We start from the raw sequence: 18,275 nt of genomic DNA, 5'->3' as shown, positions 1-18,275 counted from the left end.
ACCATATGTGTGTGTTAGTCGCTCAGTCATGTTCAACTATGTGACCCCATGGATTGTAGCCCACCAGGCTCCTCTGTTGATGGGATTTCCCAAGCAAGAATACTGGAGTGGGTTGCCATGCCCTTCTCCAGGGGATCTTCCCAAATCAGGGAACATGGAACCCGGGTCTCCTGCATTGCAGGCAGATTCATTATCATCTGAGCCTATATATATATCAATACATATGTCTACTCACTCAATCATAGGAAATTTTTGTTGGGGAATATCTAGGGCTCAGATAGTAAAGAATCTGCCTGCAATGTGGGAGACCCGGGTTCGATCCCTGGGTTGGAAAGATCCCATGGAGAAGGGCATGGCAACCCTCCTCAGTGTTCTTGTCTGGAGAATCCCCATGGACAGAGGAGCCTGGCGGGCTTCAGTCCATGGGGTCGCAAACAGTCAGACATGACTGAGCCACTAAGCACAGAGCAGGTGTTGTTTAATAAAGAAGTATTCATATATTTGTAGCAACTTGGATGCACTGAGAGATTATCACAGTGAGTAAGTCAGAACGACAAATCTTATCTAAAATATGACAAATGAACCTGTCTACAAAACAGAAAACAGAATCGTACACACAGAGAACATACTTGTGGTTGCCAAGAGAGAGGGTTTGGGGGGAGGGATGGAGTTGCAGACTGGGGTTAGCAGATGTAAGCCAATATATGTGGAATGGATAAACAACAAGTCAGTCTCTTATGATAAAGCATAATGGAAAAGAATGTAAAAAAATAATGCATATATGTGTATAATTGAATCACTGCTATACAGCAGAAAGTAACAACATTGTACATCAATTGCAATTTAATGGTTTAAAGTTCTTAAAAAAAAAAAAAAGAAATATTCATCTAAAGGCTGTAGATATGAGGGGATTAGCACATGAGAAGGGAGCTCCCTCCTTACCCCCCACCTCCAGTGATGGTACTTAGGAAGACAAGCCTTGTTTTGAGAACAAACTTGACTAACTTACTAATTATTGGACTGACAGTTTGTTGCTTCCCACTAGCAGAGCTGTACCAGCTGTTAACATTTTTTTTTAATACTTCTGGATCAGTTGGTGAGCAGGGCAACTCCCAGTCCACCCCTTCTTCCTGTGCTCCTGTCCTCCACAACCCTAGTTTTCCCCACAATCCAGGTCACTGCATGGCCTGGGAGGGCCCTCAGGATGCTGCCTAATCTTGCACCAGGGTCTGTTCTGATGGCTCAGTGCCCCTGACATACCAGTTTCTAAATATTTTGAATGCCACCCCTTTTCAGGCTGCCAGAGAAGTGAGTACAGTCACCAACTGTGCATGCACTTTTCTGGCTACTGAACAATACTGTTTGTGGAGCTAAGTATAAATACTGATAAAATTTTAAATAGGCCTTTTATCTTATCAACAAGTTTAATTTAGACTAAAACTGTTTAAATACACTTATTATATTATTCTTTAATCGTCTGAATGCCTTTGGACTCTTCATTAAAAATATCTGTAGAATCTTGTCGTTCACAATCTCCACATCTATCTTTGTGTTCCAAAGCCCACTAATACCTCCTGCAGTAATACAATGGCCTCCTTCCTAACAGGCCTTCTGGCTTCCACTCTTGTTCCCAACAGGCTCTTCTCAGCACAGCCCTCAGTTCCAGCATAAACAGAAGCCAGATCATGTCATTAGTCTGCTGAAAATTCTCCAACTGCCACCATCTTCTCCAGAGTAAATGCCAAAGTGCACACAGAGTCCACACGGCCCATCTGGCCCTACTTCCCCTCTGAACTCATTTTCTCGTATCCCTCCTTTGTTCACTCATAACGGCCATACAGGGCTCCCTGTTCTTCCTTGAACACACCACATATGCTCCCACCTTAGGGTCTTTGCACTGGCTGCTCCTCCAGGGGCACTAAAGATCTTTCAGACTCTGGTGAAGCAAGGGCACTGACTATGCAGATGGTGGTCCTTGATTTAAGTGATTGCAATATAAAGTGATTCCAACAGCCTTCCCATAATGTATTTGCTGAACATTAGTGCTCTCCCAGCATGGATGACAACCTTGCAAGAGATGCTCGCAAGCTTAATTCTTTCACTTCTTTCAAGTCTTTGTTTGACCAGGGCTTGGCATAGAGAAGGCCCTCATTAAATATTGGCTGAATCAAAGAATTGTAGTTTGTATGTAAAGACATAATATGTGAGCTATCTATATGGAGTTTCCTGCTTAATCAAACAATCTAGTAGATGTTCATTCACTCAAAAGAGCAGCTTACACACACAACACACACAATGCAATTTAAATGCAGACTCTATCACATGTATTGAAAAGAAAATGATAAAAATATTTTAAGAGTCTACCTTTCCTAATTTAAATCTGTTGGCAATATTTGATAACAGTCAAGTTCTTGACAAATAAAATGGATGATGAAAATCACAGAGTGCTAAACATGATTTATATTTTACTGAAACCATGTAGCCATTGAAACCCCCATCAAACAAATTCCACCTCTGAAACTGCCCTTTCCTTCTTCACACTTGAGGCCTCCTGCCATGAGCTATGGATGTAGGAGGTTCAGTTCTGAGCAAGAAGCATCTATTACTGTTAAACAAGATCAACAACAGGCTCTCAGATTCAGAGAGCTGAAGGCTAGCCATGCCTCGGTGGTGAGGCTGAGTCCCAGATGGAGCTGTTTCTTCACACCTGTGAACTTACTCGACTGCTGACTGAGGTCACGCTGCGGGTGCTGGGGGCCGGTGACCTCGGAGTGCCTGGGGTCATGCCATTGCTCCGGACATTCTTTGGAGTTCCAGGACCAGCTTCTGGCTCGTTGAAATCTGATGAGCCAGTGCTTCCCCTGAATGAGAAAAAACATTCTGACTTTAAAATGGAAGTGGAGCAGTGACCAAAGACGTAGTCAGGGAAAACTCCCCAGAAAACAATGGCAACACGTGGACCACCTGATACACCTTCAGGGGCTCATGAGGTTCAGCGCCATTTGTCTGACTCTAGCATCTTCGTAATTGAACTTACCTCTCCAACTATTTTCCCCACTGCTCAGCAGTACTCTTCTAGCCAGCCCAGGTTGCCAACTATTTTTTCAACTCACCATGCTTGCTCGTGCTCCTGCTTCCACTTCTAAGGTTTTTGCTCACATTCTCCCCACTTGATAAGCCTTATTTGTCATTCTCAGTTTATCCAAATCCTCCCATCCTTCAAGGGCCAGATGAAGTCCAGCCTCCCTGACTGTGCCTTCTCTGTCCATCACAGGCCTTGCCAACCTCTGCTCTACTCAATTCCTGGTGACTTACAGTCTTTCCCAGACTGTGTAGAAGTTGCCCACATAATGTCTTCTTTGGCTGCTTAAAAGATACGTGGGCCTTGGGAGCTCTTTCAACATGAGCTCCGTGGGGACAGAGCTGATGACACACTTGGTGCAAAGGATGCACTCAGTTCAGTTCAGTTCAGTTCAGTCGCTCAGTCGTGTCTGACTCTTTGCGACCCCATGAATCGCAGCACGCCAGGCCTCCCTGTCCATCACCAACTCCCAGAGTTCACTCAAACTCACGTTCATCGAGTCAGTGATGCCATCCAGCCATCTCATCCTCTGTCGTCCCCTTCTCCTCCTGCCCCCAATCCCTCCCAGCATCAGAGTCTTTTGCAATGAGTCAACTCTTCACTCTACATATTTAATCAAAGATTGGCAATTATATTTTATTTCTCAGTGTTTTAGTGACTGACTCATGGTGCACATTTAATAAACAAAGGCTAAAAACAATGACATTTTTGTAAATGAGTTTGATTCATTTTTATGTTTGCTAAAATGGATTCAATTCCATTCAGTAATGATTCATAAAAAAAAAAACAAAAAAACAGTTCCTGCCTGGAGGTGATTGCAATTTTCTTATTAAATTGAGTTTCATAAGTAAATAAGTGTTGACAAATTAGAGTTTAAGGGAAGTGTCTGTCCTTCTTTCATTCTTTGCCATCAGTGAGCACAAAATATGCTCAGTAGTAAAATGTAAGCCCTTGAGAATTTCACTCAATTACTATTTTAATAATTTATAGGTGCACCTGTAATAACAAAATCTTCTTGTTAAAGCACAACAGTGACAGTTAATAGTGACTAGAGCTCACAGTTGAGCCAACTGGAGGAGAGACTTATAGGAATAAAGGAAGGGCATATTTTAAAGAGAATGATGGCACACGGGTCATTAATAGAAGAAAAATCTGGCAGAGGAATTAGCAATAAACATTGGAGCTGTTAACCACAGCTTGTAACTTTTTTCAAGGCTCTGCACCAGAGAAGCCACCAAAATAAAATATGCCCTGATTGACACAAACAGTCACCACAGCTATTGAGATTTATGCAAACAGCTGCTGCATTTACTGAGTATCGTCTAGGTGTTCGACAGTCTCCATTCCACAACATTCTTTTTTTTTTCTTTAAAAAAAAAAAGGTATGAACATTCGTATTTTACAGATGAAGAAACTGAGGCTTAGAGACGTTAGGCACTTATTCCACACATGCATACAGAATTAATATTAATAACATACAGAGTTAGTATTAACATATGATAAAGTCAGAATAAAAACAGAATTATCTGCTTATCCAAAGTCAGCATTCAAGCTCATGCTAGTTCTTCAAATTGTTTATGCATCATTTTGCCAATGAAATTGTTACAACCAGGCAGGTTCTACATGGATAGAATGTAGAAGAGGAATGCTATCAAGGAAAAGATAATCAAAGGACTCAGAGAGCTGGTTAGTCTCTTAGAATTTGATTAAGTGAGCTTGGAAAATTTTCTGGGTAGCAGTCCTTCAATACTACACAGAGACAGTCCCTGACAGGTTCTTTCTAGAACTGGTGGTCTGAATAAATTATAGTACTATGGACTCTGCTCAGAAAGGGTCTATGACTGTGTTTTTTGTGTCTGATGACAAGAAAGTAAAATTTGGGGATTAAATAGATTGATACAGTTTGAAATTCTTAGGTGATTTCCCTGAGCCCTCCAATCTCAGGTGCTACATTTCTACATTTGGCAACAGTTAACGATGTTTGTACCTTTCTGAAGTGATGCTGTTCTTGCTCACAAGTTCAATGGAGAAGGGGCTTAGAGACCTACCCAGGGATGCTGTACACTGCCCAGAGGTTCTCTACTCGTACAGTAATACTACCAAAAAAAAGTCTTTCCCTACTGTTTTAGGTTTAAAAAAAAAAGGAGGGGGGGAAGTCACTCAGGCATGTTCAACTCAAAAAAAAGTGAGTTAGTCACCCAGTCATATCTGACTCTTTGTGACCCCATGGTCTGTAGCCCACCAGACTCTCTGTCCATGGAATTCTCCAGGCAAGAATACTGGAGTGGGTTGCCATTTCCTCCTCCAGGAGATCTTCCAAATCCAGGGACTGAACCCATATCTCCTTCATTGACAGGTGGTTTCTTTACTATCTGAGCCACCATACTGTTTTAGGTAAAGTCTCGAAAGATAAAGGGTTGGACTGAATCTTGCAGAAATGAACCAAAAGATTATGATCCAAGGGAATTTGTGTGGGTATTTCTGCTTATGTCTGTGATGAAGGTCCTCCCAGACCCAGGTGGTCTTGGAAAAGTCTCCACCATGGATTAGCTTTCCTAGAACCCAAAGTCCCATTTATGTGGAAGCTCTGGCAAAAGTTGATTAAGTGTGGTGATGACATTCAAGAGGCTATCCTGTAATAAGGGGGGAAAAAAGTCTTGTGCCTCATGAGCCAGCCATTTGAAATTACTGTTGCCAGAAGCATTATCTTAAAAATGACATACACTTTCACATTTATCCCTGACATTTACTGTGAGCTTCTTAATAATATTTTCCTCAGTTGAATGCTTCATTTGATTAAACTAAAAAAAATTTAGTCTAATGAGGCAGAATATCATAAATACTTGTGTGCCAACTCTTTCAGATGTTATGCAAAATCTGACATGAAATATGTGAATCTTTGCCACTCAAATAGGAAGAGGATAAAATCCTCAAGTCAAAATTAGAGAAATTTAAAGTTCAATTAAGAAAGAGCTATTTTGGATCCATATATCATGTTGAAGTGAAGTGAAATGAAGTCGCTCAGTCGTGTCCGACTCTGCGACCCCGTGGACTGTTCCCTACCAGGCTCCTCCATCCATGGGATTTTCCAGGCAAGAGTACTGGAGTGGGTTGCCACTTCCTTCTCCAGGGGATCTTCCCGACCCAGGGATCGAACCCACATCTCCTGCATTGTAGGCAGACGCTTTACCGTTTGAGCCATCAGGGAAGCTATATATCATGTTAGTGATATTTAAATTAGAAATATTAGAAATCAGTTCTAACAAACCTTGAAGCTAAAATCTGCTTAGGGGGAAACTGACAAGAAAGGGATACATTCCTTTTGACCTAAAAGGCCCGAAGTATGGGGAATGTGACACTGTCTGGGGAGCTTGGAAATCCTGAGTTACTTGAAAGACACATTTCCTAGGGCAGGAAAGAGTTTCCCTTATTTTAGCTTACTTTTAAAAAGCCTTCTGTTTTGTCATCTCTAATTTCATGCTGGCCTCAAACCTTGATAATGGCTTCCTAGATATATCAATTTCTAGGTAAAAAATTCAAGCAGAAGGGACAGAAACTCTAATTTAACAAGTTCCCTTTCTGGTTTACAGTGTGGTCTCCCAGGAGTTAAAGCCTGCAAAGAATTTCCCAGGATTCAACCTTCCCAGAGCAGACTGACAAGGTTGAGCCTGTGCCTGCCTGCGAAAATGAGTGTTTTTATAAGAGATCAGCCAAAGACAGCATTAACCTGAAAGATACCATGCTCACTGGGACAATGAGGCTAGGGCATAACATAACACTAAGATGATATGATATTCATTCTGCAGTTTACATGCCTTCCTAACTCCTTTTAGTTATTTGAGGTCTGAAATAAACACCTGAGAGACAGGCAAGAGAGGTTGTAATTAGAAAGTGAAGCGAGCCTGTTAAATGAGAAAGAGGTGCTAAAAATGAGAAACAAAAGGGAAAAAAGCTGAACATGGCTCAACTTTCCCGTTTTTGGAGATCCCCAAATTGCCACTTCTTTGTCCCCACTGTCTTATGGGAGATGGGTGGCCCTCACCCTTGGCTGCACATCAGAAACACTGTAGGAACTTGTAAACAACACCGTGCTCAGGCTGCACCCAAAACTAACCATATCAGATCCTCTGGGCATGGGATCTAGGCATCAAGATCCTTTCCCACCACTCCCCCATCACCAGTAACTGCAATATGTAGCCAAAGCTGAGAAACACTGGTCTCAACTGTGGATGAGTTTGTTTCTATAGGGCCAAACCACACAACAAGTGGGATCTTCCCCTGACCAGGGATCAAGCCTGTGCCCTGCGCTGGGAGCGTGGAGTCTTAACCACTGGATGCCAGCAAAGTTCTGTGGATGAGTTTAAATTCACTCAACTCAGGCATATCTCCAACTGTACTATTCCTCCCTCTCATACCACGATTATTCAGCACACTGCTCGCATCAAGAGACCTGAGCTATCCTCATGGCTTAGAATATGATGAATGGAAGGATGCTTTCTGTGTCAGTGAGCAAATGTGTGGCATCAGAAGAGTCAGCAAACTATGGCCCCTGGATGGAACTGGGGTCACCACCTGTTTTTGTATAACTTGTGAGCTAAGGGCGATTTTACATTTTCAAGTGGTTGAAAAAAAATTAAAAGAAGAATATTTTATAACGTGAGAATTATGTGAAAGTCGCATTTCAGTGCCATAAATAAAGTTTTATTAATATGCAGGCATTCACATTCACTTTATACATTGTATACAGCTGCTTTTACAAAACTGCCAACTAAAAATTGGCACTTGTCATTTGCCTCTATAATAATGAAATCATTTAGCCATTGTGGTCACTGACCTTCAGATACCTTAAAAGGAGTCCAGGGTGGAGATCAGGAATGAGGCACTCTGTGCCTCGTATCTATAAAATTACTAAAATCATTAATAGTGACATCTGTTCCTTTTGACTGGTAACAATCTTGTGCCAAAATCTGTGTTTGACTGCATGTACCCTCTTCACTAAAATCATATAATACTGACTGACCTTCCCCCTTGCCTCTTTGGAGCAGTTTCTCAGAGCTATCTGAGAGGCTGTCTCCAGGGCTGTAGTCCTCATTCTGCCCCAAATAAACCTTAACTTACAGCTCTCGGGTTTTGGGTTTTGTTTTTCAGTTGACACTCTAACAGCAGAGTGAGTAGCTGAGACAGACACCATCTGGCCCCCAAACCCAAAAATATTAACAATCTGTTGTTGTTTGGACGCTCAGTTGTGTCCAACTCTTTTTGACCCCAGGGACTGTAGCCCACCAGGCTCCACTGTCCATGGAATTCTCCAGGCAAGAATATTGGAGTGGGTTGCCATTTTCTTCTCCAGGGGATCTTCCTGACCCAGGGATTAAACTTGTGTCTTCTGCATTGGCAGGCAGATTCTTTCCCACTGAGCCACTGGGGAACAATCTGTACCTTTACATAAACGTTTGTTGACCCCGTGTGTGTGCCTGAGAATACAGGCTCAGGAACACACAGGTATGTGTGTCTCCACTTAAAAACCATACTCTTGAGACTTCCATGGTGGATCAGTGGTTGGGACTCTAAGCTTTCACTGCATGGAGTGAGGGTTCAGTATCTGGTTGAGGAACAAAGATCCTGCATGCCATGAATGGTGGCCAAAAATTAACAAAAATTAATTAAATAAGTAAATAAATACCAAACTCTTTGGAGAGGTCAATACATCCCAAAGCAATGAACAATACATGTGTGTTTGTGCATGTGTTAATCACTCAGTCATGTCCTACTCTTTGCAACCCTATGCACTGTAGCTCACCAGGCTCCTCAGTCCATGGAGTTTTCCAGGCAAGAATACTGGAGTGAGTAGCCATTTGATTTTCCAGGGGCTCTTACCAATCCACAGACTGAACTCAGGTCTCTCACATGGCAGGTAGACTACCGTACTTAATGCACAAATGAAACATCTTAAGAGCTCTTGACCACTGAATTAGGGAAGCAGAGAAATACCGAAGAACTAGAAATTCATTAAGCAGTTTCTCTTGCTGCAGTTTCCTCTGAAACCACTGATTTTATGTGTCTGAATAACATATATTTTCCTTCTTTTTCCTTTTTGGAGAAAGGACAAATATAATACAATGTGGGAGGTGTTCAGTGAAATTTTGTTCAATGAATTAATGTTAAGAACATAAAGAGCCTTGATCATTCAATTTACTAAAACAAAAGCTGATTTGTTTGATGGTCTTAAAATGTTTTGGGCTTCCTCAAAATATCTCATTTCTTTAAAAAGACTCTCTAAAATGGAAGAGACAGTCATCATGTAGGAGGGACTCTGGGTATGAGGAAAAAGAAATTAAGGACAAGTAGAAATCTCAGTCTGATAATATTTTGTCATTCACAATCACAACAAAATCCTGTTCCCATGTCTTGTTTTTTAAGAAGAGCTGGAAGCCAGTTGGACGAGAGGCCAGCAGCCATGACAAATATTGGGTGGAGTAGAAGTTATAAGTGAGAAAGCCAATTGCCTTCACCTCAGAATTTAGCTTTCAGCAACTAAATGGAATAAGCACTTACTCTGTACTTAGTATTGGGTTGGCCAAAAAGTTTGCTTGGCTCGTGTTTTTCCAAAGAATCTTAAAAACCTGAGTGAACTTTTTGGCCAACCCAATAGTTTGGATTTCCTAAACTCTTGTTCTACATGGGATGCTATGTTGCTTATAAGAAAAAAGCTATCAAGGTATCAAAAGCCATCCACATCCTGCTCAATGAAACTCTCCATCTCATCTTTTGTAAACCACATTTCAATTTTACATTCTAAAAACTCTGAACTGGGACTTCCCTGGTCCAGTGGGTAAGAATTCGCCTGCCAATTCAGGGGACACAGGTTTGATGCCTGATCCAGGAAAATGCCACACCAGGCCTGTGTGTTATGATTACTGAAGCCCAAGCACTCTAGAGTCTATGCTCCACAAGAGAAAATACCACAATGTGAAGACCCTGCATCACAGCTAGAGAGTAGTCCTCACTCACTGTAACTAGAGAAAACCTGCGTGCAGCAACAAAGACTCAGCAAAGTCAAAAAGAAACAAATGAATAAAAATAAAAAAGATGGTAGCTAGAAAAAGAAACATTAAAATATATTTAAAAAAACCCTTGAACTGTTTGTTTTCTAGCACATGCAAAATTGCTTTATGTATCTTTTCCTTTGAACTTTCTGGTTCCTCTACCTAGGATGGTCTCACCTCTCTTTGTGTGGCCACGTCCTCCTCACTCCTTCAAGTTGCTTAGGCATCATTTCCATGAAGCTCCTCTGATGCTTCTGGATGGTTAAATGCCTGTCTCTGGCTTTTCCATAGCATGCAGATGATCTTTTTATCATGATACCATGTTGTTGTTCAGTCACTCAGTCATGTCCGACTCTCTGTGACCCCATGGACTGTAGCATGCTAGGTTTCCCTGTCCTTCACCATCTACAGGAGCTTGCTCAAACTCATGTCCATTCCGTCAGTGATGCCATCCAACCATCTCACCCTCTGTCGTTCCCTTCTCTCCTGCCTTCAATCTTTCCCAGCATCAGGGTCTTTTCAAATGAGTCAGCTCTTCACATCAGGTGGCCAAAGTATTGAAGTTTCAAATTCAACATCAGTCTTTCCAATGAATATTTAGGACTGATTTCCTTTAGGATGGACTGGTTGGATCTCCTTGCAGTCCAAGGGACTCTTAAGAGTCTTCTCCAACACCACAGTTTGAAAGCATCAATTCTCTGATGCTCAGCTTTCTTTACGGTCCAGTTCTCACATCCATATATGACTACTAGAAAAACCACACCTTTCACTATATGGAATATGGGGGCAAAGTAATGTCTCTGATTTTTAATATGCTATCTAGGTTGGTCATAGCTTTTATTCAAAGGATCAAGCGTCTTTCAATTTCATGGCTGCAGTCACCATCTGCAGTGATTTTGGAGCCCAAGAAACTGAAGTCTGTCACTGTTTCCATTGTTTCCCCATCTATTGCCCATGAAGTGATGGGACCGGATACCATGATCTTCGTTTTTTGAATGTTGAGCTTTAAGCCAACTTTTTCACTCTCCTCTTTCAATTTCATCAAGAAGCTCTTTAGTTCCTCTTCACTTTCTGCCATAAGGGTGGTGTCATCTGCATATCTGAGGTTATTGATATTTCTCCCAGTTATCTTGATTTCAGCTTGTGCTTCATCCTGTCCAGCATTTCACATGATGTACTCTGCATATAACTTAAATAAGCAGGGTGACCATATACAGCCTTGACGTACTCCTTTTCCTATTTGGAATCAGTCTGTTGTTCCATGTCTGGGTGTAACTGTTGCCCCTTGACCTGCATAAAGGTTTCTCAGGATGCAGGTAAGGTGATCTGGTATTCCCATTTCTTGAGGAATTTTCCACAGTCTGTTGTGATCCACACAGTCAAAGGCTTTAGCATAGTCAATGAAGCAGAAGAGGATGTTTTTCTGGAATTCTTTTGCTTTTTCTTTGATCCACTGAATGTTGGCAATTTGATCTCTGGTTCCTCTGCCTTTTCTACATCCAGCTTTAACATCTGGAAGTTTTCAGTTCACAAAATGTTGAAGGCTCAGTTAGAGAATTTTGAGCATTACTTTGCTAGCATGTGAAATGAGTACAATTGAGTGGTAGTTTGAACATTCTTTGGCATTGCCTTTCTTTGGGATTGCTGAGTTTTCCAATTTGCTGGCATATTGAGTGCAGCATTTTAACAGCATCATCTTTTAGGATTTGAAACAGCTCAGCTGGAATTCCATCACCTCCACTAGCTTTGTGTGTAGTGATACCATATTGTCTTGAAATCGTTTAGTCATCCCAACCTTCCCTGACAAATTGGAAGTTCACCAAGGGAAAAGGGAAAAAGCAGCATTGTCTAAGAACTTCCATATTTACCACTTGGCATATAGTACTAGGGGCCTTCCCTGATGGTTCAGTCAGTAAAGAATCCACCTGCAATGCAAGAGATCTGGGTTTGATCCTTGGGTCAGAAAGATCCCCTGGAGAAGGAAAGGGCAGACAAGCCTGGCAGGCTACATACAGTACATGGGGTCACAAGAGTCAGACTCAACTTAGCAACTAAATGAACACATACAGTACTAGGCCAATAACATTGGCAGAGCTATATGTTGAATTTATTTGTATAAATAAAATACATAGGTGGGTGAATCATTTAGTTCTACTCCTCAGTGATCTAACAGAAGAAGAAAGGCCATTACTCTGTCTTAGCTACCCTGAGCATGTAATGTGTCACCTAATACACCTTAGGTGAGAGTGAAGTAAGTCAGAAAGAGAAACACATTAATGCATGTATGTGGAATCTAGAAAAATGGTACAGATGATCCTAGTTCCAGGGCAGAAATAGAGACAGAGATGTGGACATGGGAAGTAGGGAAAGGAGGGTGGGACAAATTGGGAGATTAGGATTGACACACATACACAACCGTGTATAAAACAGAGAGCTAGTAGGAAGCTCTTGTGTAGTACAGGGAGCTCAGCTCCGTGCTCTGTGATGATGGAGAGGGGTGGGGTGGAAGAGGGAGGGAGGTCCAAGAGGGAGGGGATCTATGTATACAAATAGCTGATTCACTCTGTTGTACATCAGAAACTAAACTCAACATTGTAAAGCAATTCTACTCCAATTTAACAAAAAGAACTCAGAACCCAGGAGTAGTTCAACCTAAGTATGGTGTCAAGGGTCTGGCTGAACTCCCGATCTCCATACTGCCTCACATTATTGACATTTATAATGAGGAAAGTCACATGTATACAAAGAAAACACAAATCAGGGGCTCCGGCAGTGTGAGACACTGCACCTTTGGAAAAGGTCTGAGAGCAGTTATGGGGGGATGCTGCAGCAGAGGGCAGCGTCCCACCCATTCCCGCTCAGCACTCACCCTTAAGCACAGAACTCTGTTTACTATGAACACACATAACTCTACCAGAGAGGATTTCTTTTCAATCCCAAGAGCCTGGAGCTCCTGTGCACAGAACAAGTCAGAATAAGTAAGAGATCTTCCCAACTCAGGGATTGAACCCAGGTCTCCCACATTGCAGGCAGATTCTTTACCATCTGAGCCACCAGGGAAGCCCACTCTAGACCTCATGTAACTCTAATGGATACAGCCACAGTTCAAGTAAATCACATACTCTCATAACTCCACTATTTCTCACTTCTTCTGTCACCTGTCTATCACTTCATGGAAGGAAGAGTCATTTTTCTCAGGACACCAGGATTTTGCAAATTGCTTTAGGCTTAGTATTTGTGAAGCTTGTGGCTTTATCTGCTCATCCTTTGCTGCCACTAAGAAGGGCTGAGCTTACTCAAAGCAGGTTAAAAGAGGAAGAAAGGAATTAGCACCAGACAAATTAAGCAGAGGCACAGGAAAGAGGTGAAAGTAATTTTCCTTTGGAGAACAGTCCTTATAACCATTATTCTTTTGCGTCACAAAACTCTCACAGCTAGGATTACAGAATGAACTGGATGTACTTTTAGAGATGTACTATAAATTTGAACAATTTTTAAAGCCTGGTAAGGAAAGGAGTTTGCTCAGAGCATTAGAAACTAGCTATACAGCATTTTATCTACTGCACAAAACAAACCAGTATTAACTTTGTGGAAGCGGTCCTGACTCAGAGCTAAAACACTCCCAGCTTGCTAATATTTCAAATAGTAGTAAGAGGATGCTGCTTAATTGCCATCTTAATCTCAAAGATGTTAATGAAAATGACATTGGGGACAGGAAGATGATTTTACTTGTGATGAAAAAAGAATGCGTCACATAATGACAGAATGGGTTTCATCAACCTATTTTGCCCAAAATAACAGATATGAGGAAAGAATGACTTTTTTAGTCATTAAGATACCTAACATGTCTTATTTACCCGAAGGAAAGAGAGAGAGACAGAGGGAGAGGGTGAGCAAGAGGGAGGGAGCTGGGGGAAGGGATGAGAATGAGGATCAGCTAAGAAGGTAAGGGCTGCCATGAATGGTGTGGTTTCTGCTTTTGGATCAGAGCTGACCAAATCAGCTTGTGAAGCGTCACCGAGACTGTGACAGTCAGTCCCGGGCCTCCCAGAGAGCAATTAAGAACAACTGGATAAAACTAGAATGCGCTTGGGCAGGGGGTGGGGTTGGGGGACAGGAGAAACTGGTTGGTTGTCAGAGGTACAGGTTCCTGTGGTTCAATACTTGCCGTATCCTCCAATGTCATGATAGAAATGCTGCTGAGAAACACAGCAGCATCCTTTATCCATCTTCTTACTGAACAAAATCAATTTTTCAGTTCTAAGTTCCACTCTTCCTGTATTTTAGGGTACAGTATTGATGTCCCCTTCCAGATACCCTCAGATCCCTTGCAGCAGGCTCCACCCACCCATCCCAAGCTTCTGGGTACTTTTCTGCTAATGGTTTGCACTTAGGATGCTCAGAGCTTTGCCTTTAGCACTGGAGGCCAAGCATGCCTTGAAATATGCCTCCCCTGACCCTCAGTTAAATCTGAATTTCAGATAAACAATCAAGAATTTTTTAGTATAAAAATATACTACTATTTATGTGGTACATACAAGTAAGATTTCATGAAACGTATTTTTTTTAAGTTTTTTACCTGAAAAATTTAACTGGACATCCTGTATCATTTGCTAAATCTGGAAACCCAATCTAAGGGAACCTATAAACAACAACTTATTGGGACAGAAGTGCAATGGTCCAGCTCCTCAAAATGTAAAAACCTAGAGATACCAATACTTTATGCCCCAGAATCTCTTGCAGGATTAAGCTGAGTTCTCAAACTCATACCTCACCAGAGACAGCAAATTTCTCATCTTCTTTGCTTTTTAAAAAAATTGAGGTATAGTTGCTTTACAATATTTTGTTGGTTTCTGCTTACAGCAAATTGAATTAGCTCTATGTAGACATATATCCCCTCCCTCTTGGACCTCTCTCTGACCCCTCTCCATCCCACCCATCTAGGTCACTTACTCCCTTACTGGTAGCTCATTTCAATTCTGGTAGCCCAGAATCATTTCAATTAATAAATTACTCACTTAGGAATCCTTGTCTGAGGATTCATTTCTAGGAGAGTGGGATTTTTTTTTAAACTTTTTATTTTCTATTGGGGTATAGCCAATTAGCAGACAGTGTTGTGACAGTTTCAGATGAACAGGATAGGGACTCAGCCATGCATATATATGTACCCATTCTCCCCTAAACTCCCCTCCCCTCCCATCCAGGCTGCCACATAACATTGAGCAGAGCTCCCTGTGCTATATAGTAGAACCTTTTTGGTTATCCATTTAAGTATAGCAGTGTGTACATGTTCATCCCAAACTCCCTAACTATCCCCTTCCCCCATTCATCTCCCTAGCAACCATAAGTTCCTTCTCAAAGTCTGTGAGTCTATTTGATTTTTTGTTGTTGTTGTTTTCAGTATTAGCTAAGACTTTTTTTTTTTTTTTAAAGATTTTAGATAGATATCTCACAAATCACACCACATTGACAACTCATCACAGCGTGAAAGGAATTAGGAATCACTGCCTTGAAGAGTATTCTGTTTGTTAATTACAGTTCACATTTATATGCCTTTAAAAAAACAAAACGCAGCTGTCTCATGTGTCAAGTCCCAAGAAACCAGTGAAGAGCCATTTGCCATGTTCCTCTGAGAAGCTGCTGCACCTTGCCTAAGCCATTCACATATTTCCCTGCTTTGAAACTCCTGAAAAGAAATAAAGTCGAACCAGGCATCTGAAAAACAATCATTTCCACTCTGATATGAGTTTTTAAAAACGATGCTCAAGCCCAGCTGCTCCAGGAAAAGAACAATGAACTATGAAGAAATATGCGTGGAAGAGGAGAAGGGGGAATTAACTGCTAAGCTAGGCCAGGTAATAGACGGCAGAGGCCAGAATCTTGCAAATTCTTTTTTTGGGGAATCTGCTGTTACAGGGGAGGCTGCAGTTCTGCTTGAAGAACCTAATGAGAAAAGAAGGTCTGCAAGCTTGACTACTTGGCTTTGCAGAATTCCTCCAGCTCCAAGAAAATAAAAAAGGAGTTAACACCTTTTAGGGATGGGAGTGAAGAAAAGATAGGCCACCTCCTGCTCCCACTTCCTAAGGAATAATTTGGAGATAATGTAACTCATCTCACAGTGGCAGTCCTTTAATGAATGAATCATCATTATGATAAATACATGTTTCAGGAAAAGGACATTGTGCTCTACTGATCTCCCAAACATCTTGACTCTCCTTCTTATTGGGAACACATTGTTCTTGGCCTGGTTCAGCCGAAGCACCCTGACTATTATTAATATATTCTATCTCTAAACCAAAGCACCCTGACCATTATATTCTATCTATTGATCTTGGGTATTTACAATCTCAAAGATAAAGTCTATTTAGTGACAACCTTCCAATTTACAACAAGAGACCCCTGGGTCAATACACCAGTCTTTGGTGAAACATGTTCATATGGCTTTATAGCTTTACGTGTGTGGTTCTTTTTATGCATCGATTTTTTTTTTTTTAACCCATAGTAAATACTACAGTACGCCAGGATCCTCAGTTGGGTAAATCCTTGGATGTGGAGCTGCATGAGGATACAGAGGAACTGTGGATAGGAAAAGCTTACTGTCAAGTTATACTCGGATTTTTGACAGGTAAAGTGAGCGGGTGGGGTCAGCACAACTAACTTCTATGTTATTTCAGGGTCAACTATATCTACACACAGAACTTGTTAAGACTCAAGGAATAAACCCAGGCAGGTAGATTCTGAAACAACCGTGTAAGCACTGTGATATTGGAGAGTATGACCCTTACTCTTAAGTAACTGTAAAATGAAATAATTTAATTTTCTTCATTGAGCCAGGAGACTAAGTGTTTTGAACGGGGGACTCCATCTTTCCTCTTTATATAGATATATTGTCCCTTTTAAATGCCAGCCTGAAATATGAGCCAAGATAGCTCATCCAGCGAGTCCCCACGAGGCTGAACAAAAATAGCATCTCTAAATAATTTTGATCCCTGTCTGAGAGTTAGGAACTCAGCAATCAAAACCAAAAATGAGATTTTCCTACATAAGGTTTTATGGGACAAGATAGAGGGCCACCCCAAGAGAAGTCAAAGGAAATGATTTCAAGGACAAATGCAACCAGAGTTTAAAGTATTTTTTATCGTAAAGGAAATATAGCTACATTCTTTGAGAATTTGCAAAGGACTGAATACAATCATAATCTTTTGATAGTGGATGAGAAATGATTTATTTTATGTTTTATTTTTTTCTTTGAAGTTTTACATAAAGTGACACAAGTTTGTAGGAATACTATAGGGAAAAGATATTGGTATGGACAGTACCTGCACTCTTAATGACCCATGAGGATAGATCTTTTTTCTCATCATTGCCTTTGATAATATACCAGTCATGAAAATCAGCCTTGACTTCTGTTCCAACAGGATAAAGAACATTCAGCCTGATAGGAAACGATTAGGCTCTTGGCTATCTTTTCTCTCTTTACTTTTCTTGACAAGGTGCTAGCTCTATGCATGGGAGATTTGAGGAGCTGGCCCTCTGATAACAAGTTAGAGGTGGTAGAACTATAAAGAAGTGGACTTTGTGGAAATTCTCTGAGGCAATTCAAAGGAAATTATTATTCATTTTTTTAAAGTTGCAAGCAATGTATATGACACCTAGAGGTTTCTTTTTCCAAAGCTTAAACAGAAAAAAATCAAGAAATCAATGAAAACAATTTATTTGCCTGGATTTATCCATGTGAACTGCAGCCCTGAGTCCCCAAAAGACATCAAGTCTCAGCCATGCAAGTGCACAGATGATTTCGATAGCTGTAATTCCAGAAATATAAGTGCTTACCATTTCAACTAAAAACTATCCTCCTGGGTTTTCACATTATGTATTAGAAGATCTCTGAGAGGGAATACATTACAGGTATCTGGAAGCATCATTTGGATAGAAATATACAAACCTGGGCTTCCCTGGTGGCTCAGATGGTAAAGAATCCACCTGCAATGTGCGAGACCTGGGTTCAATCCCTGGGTTGGGAAGATCCCCTGGAGGAGGGCATGGCAACCCACTCCAGTATTCTTGCCTGGAGAATCCCCATGGACACAGGAGCCTGGCAGGCTATAGTCCATGGGGTCACAAAGAGTCGGACACGACTGAAGTGA

The 18,275-nt window shown here is 41.3% G+C and overlaps 1 protein-coding gene across 12 annotated transcripts in view; it reads right to left on the bottom strand.

Annotated features, from left to right (window-relative positions):
- The window catches only part of SYTL5 (synaptotagmin like 5), a 259,990-nt gene that overhangs the window by 37,145 nt on the left and 204,570 nt on the right, over positions 1 to 18,275 (bottom strand). For all 12 annotated transcript variants that reach the window (XM_044936827.2, XM_044936829.2, XM_044936825.2 and 9 more), the window contains one exon: positions 2,720 to 2,861. In XM_044936827.2, the coding sequence (XP_044792762.2) occupies positions 2,720 to 2,861 (142 nt within the window). The remainder of the gene's footprint in view (positions 1 to 2,719; positions 2,862 to 18,275) is intronic.

The sequence above is a fragment of the Bubalus bubalis genome, chromosome X, assembly GCF_019923935.1.
Source record: "Bubalus bubalis isolate 160015118507 breed Murrah chromosome X, NDDB_SH_1, whole genome shotgun sequence".
NCBI classification, from domain to species: Eukaryota; Metazoa; Chordata; class Mammalia; order Artiodactyla; family Bovidae; genus Bubalus; species Bubalus bubalis.
Note: the sequence above shows the minus strand (reverse complement) of the source record. Positions and strands in the feature narration are given on the sequence as shown.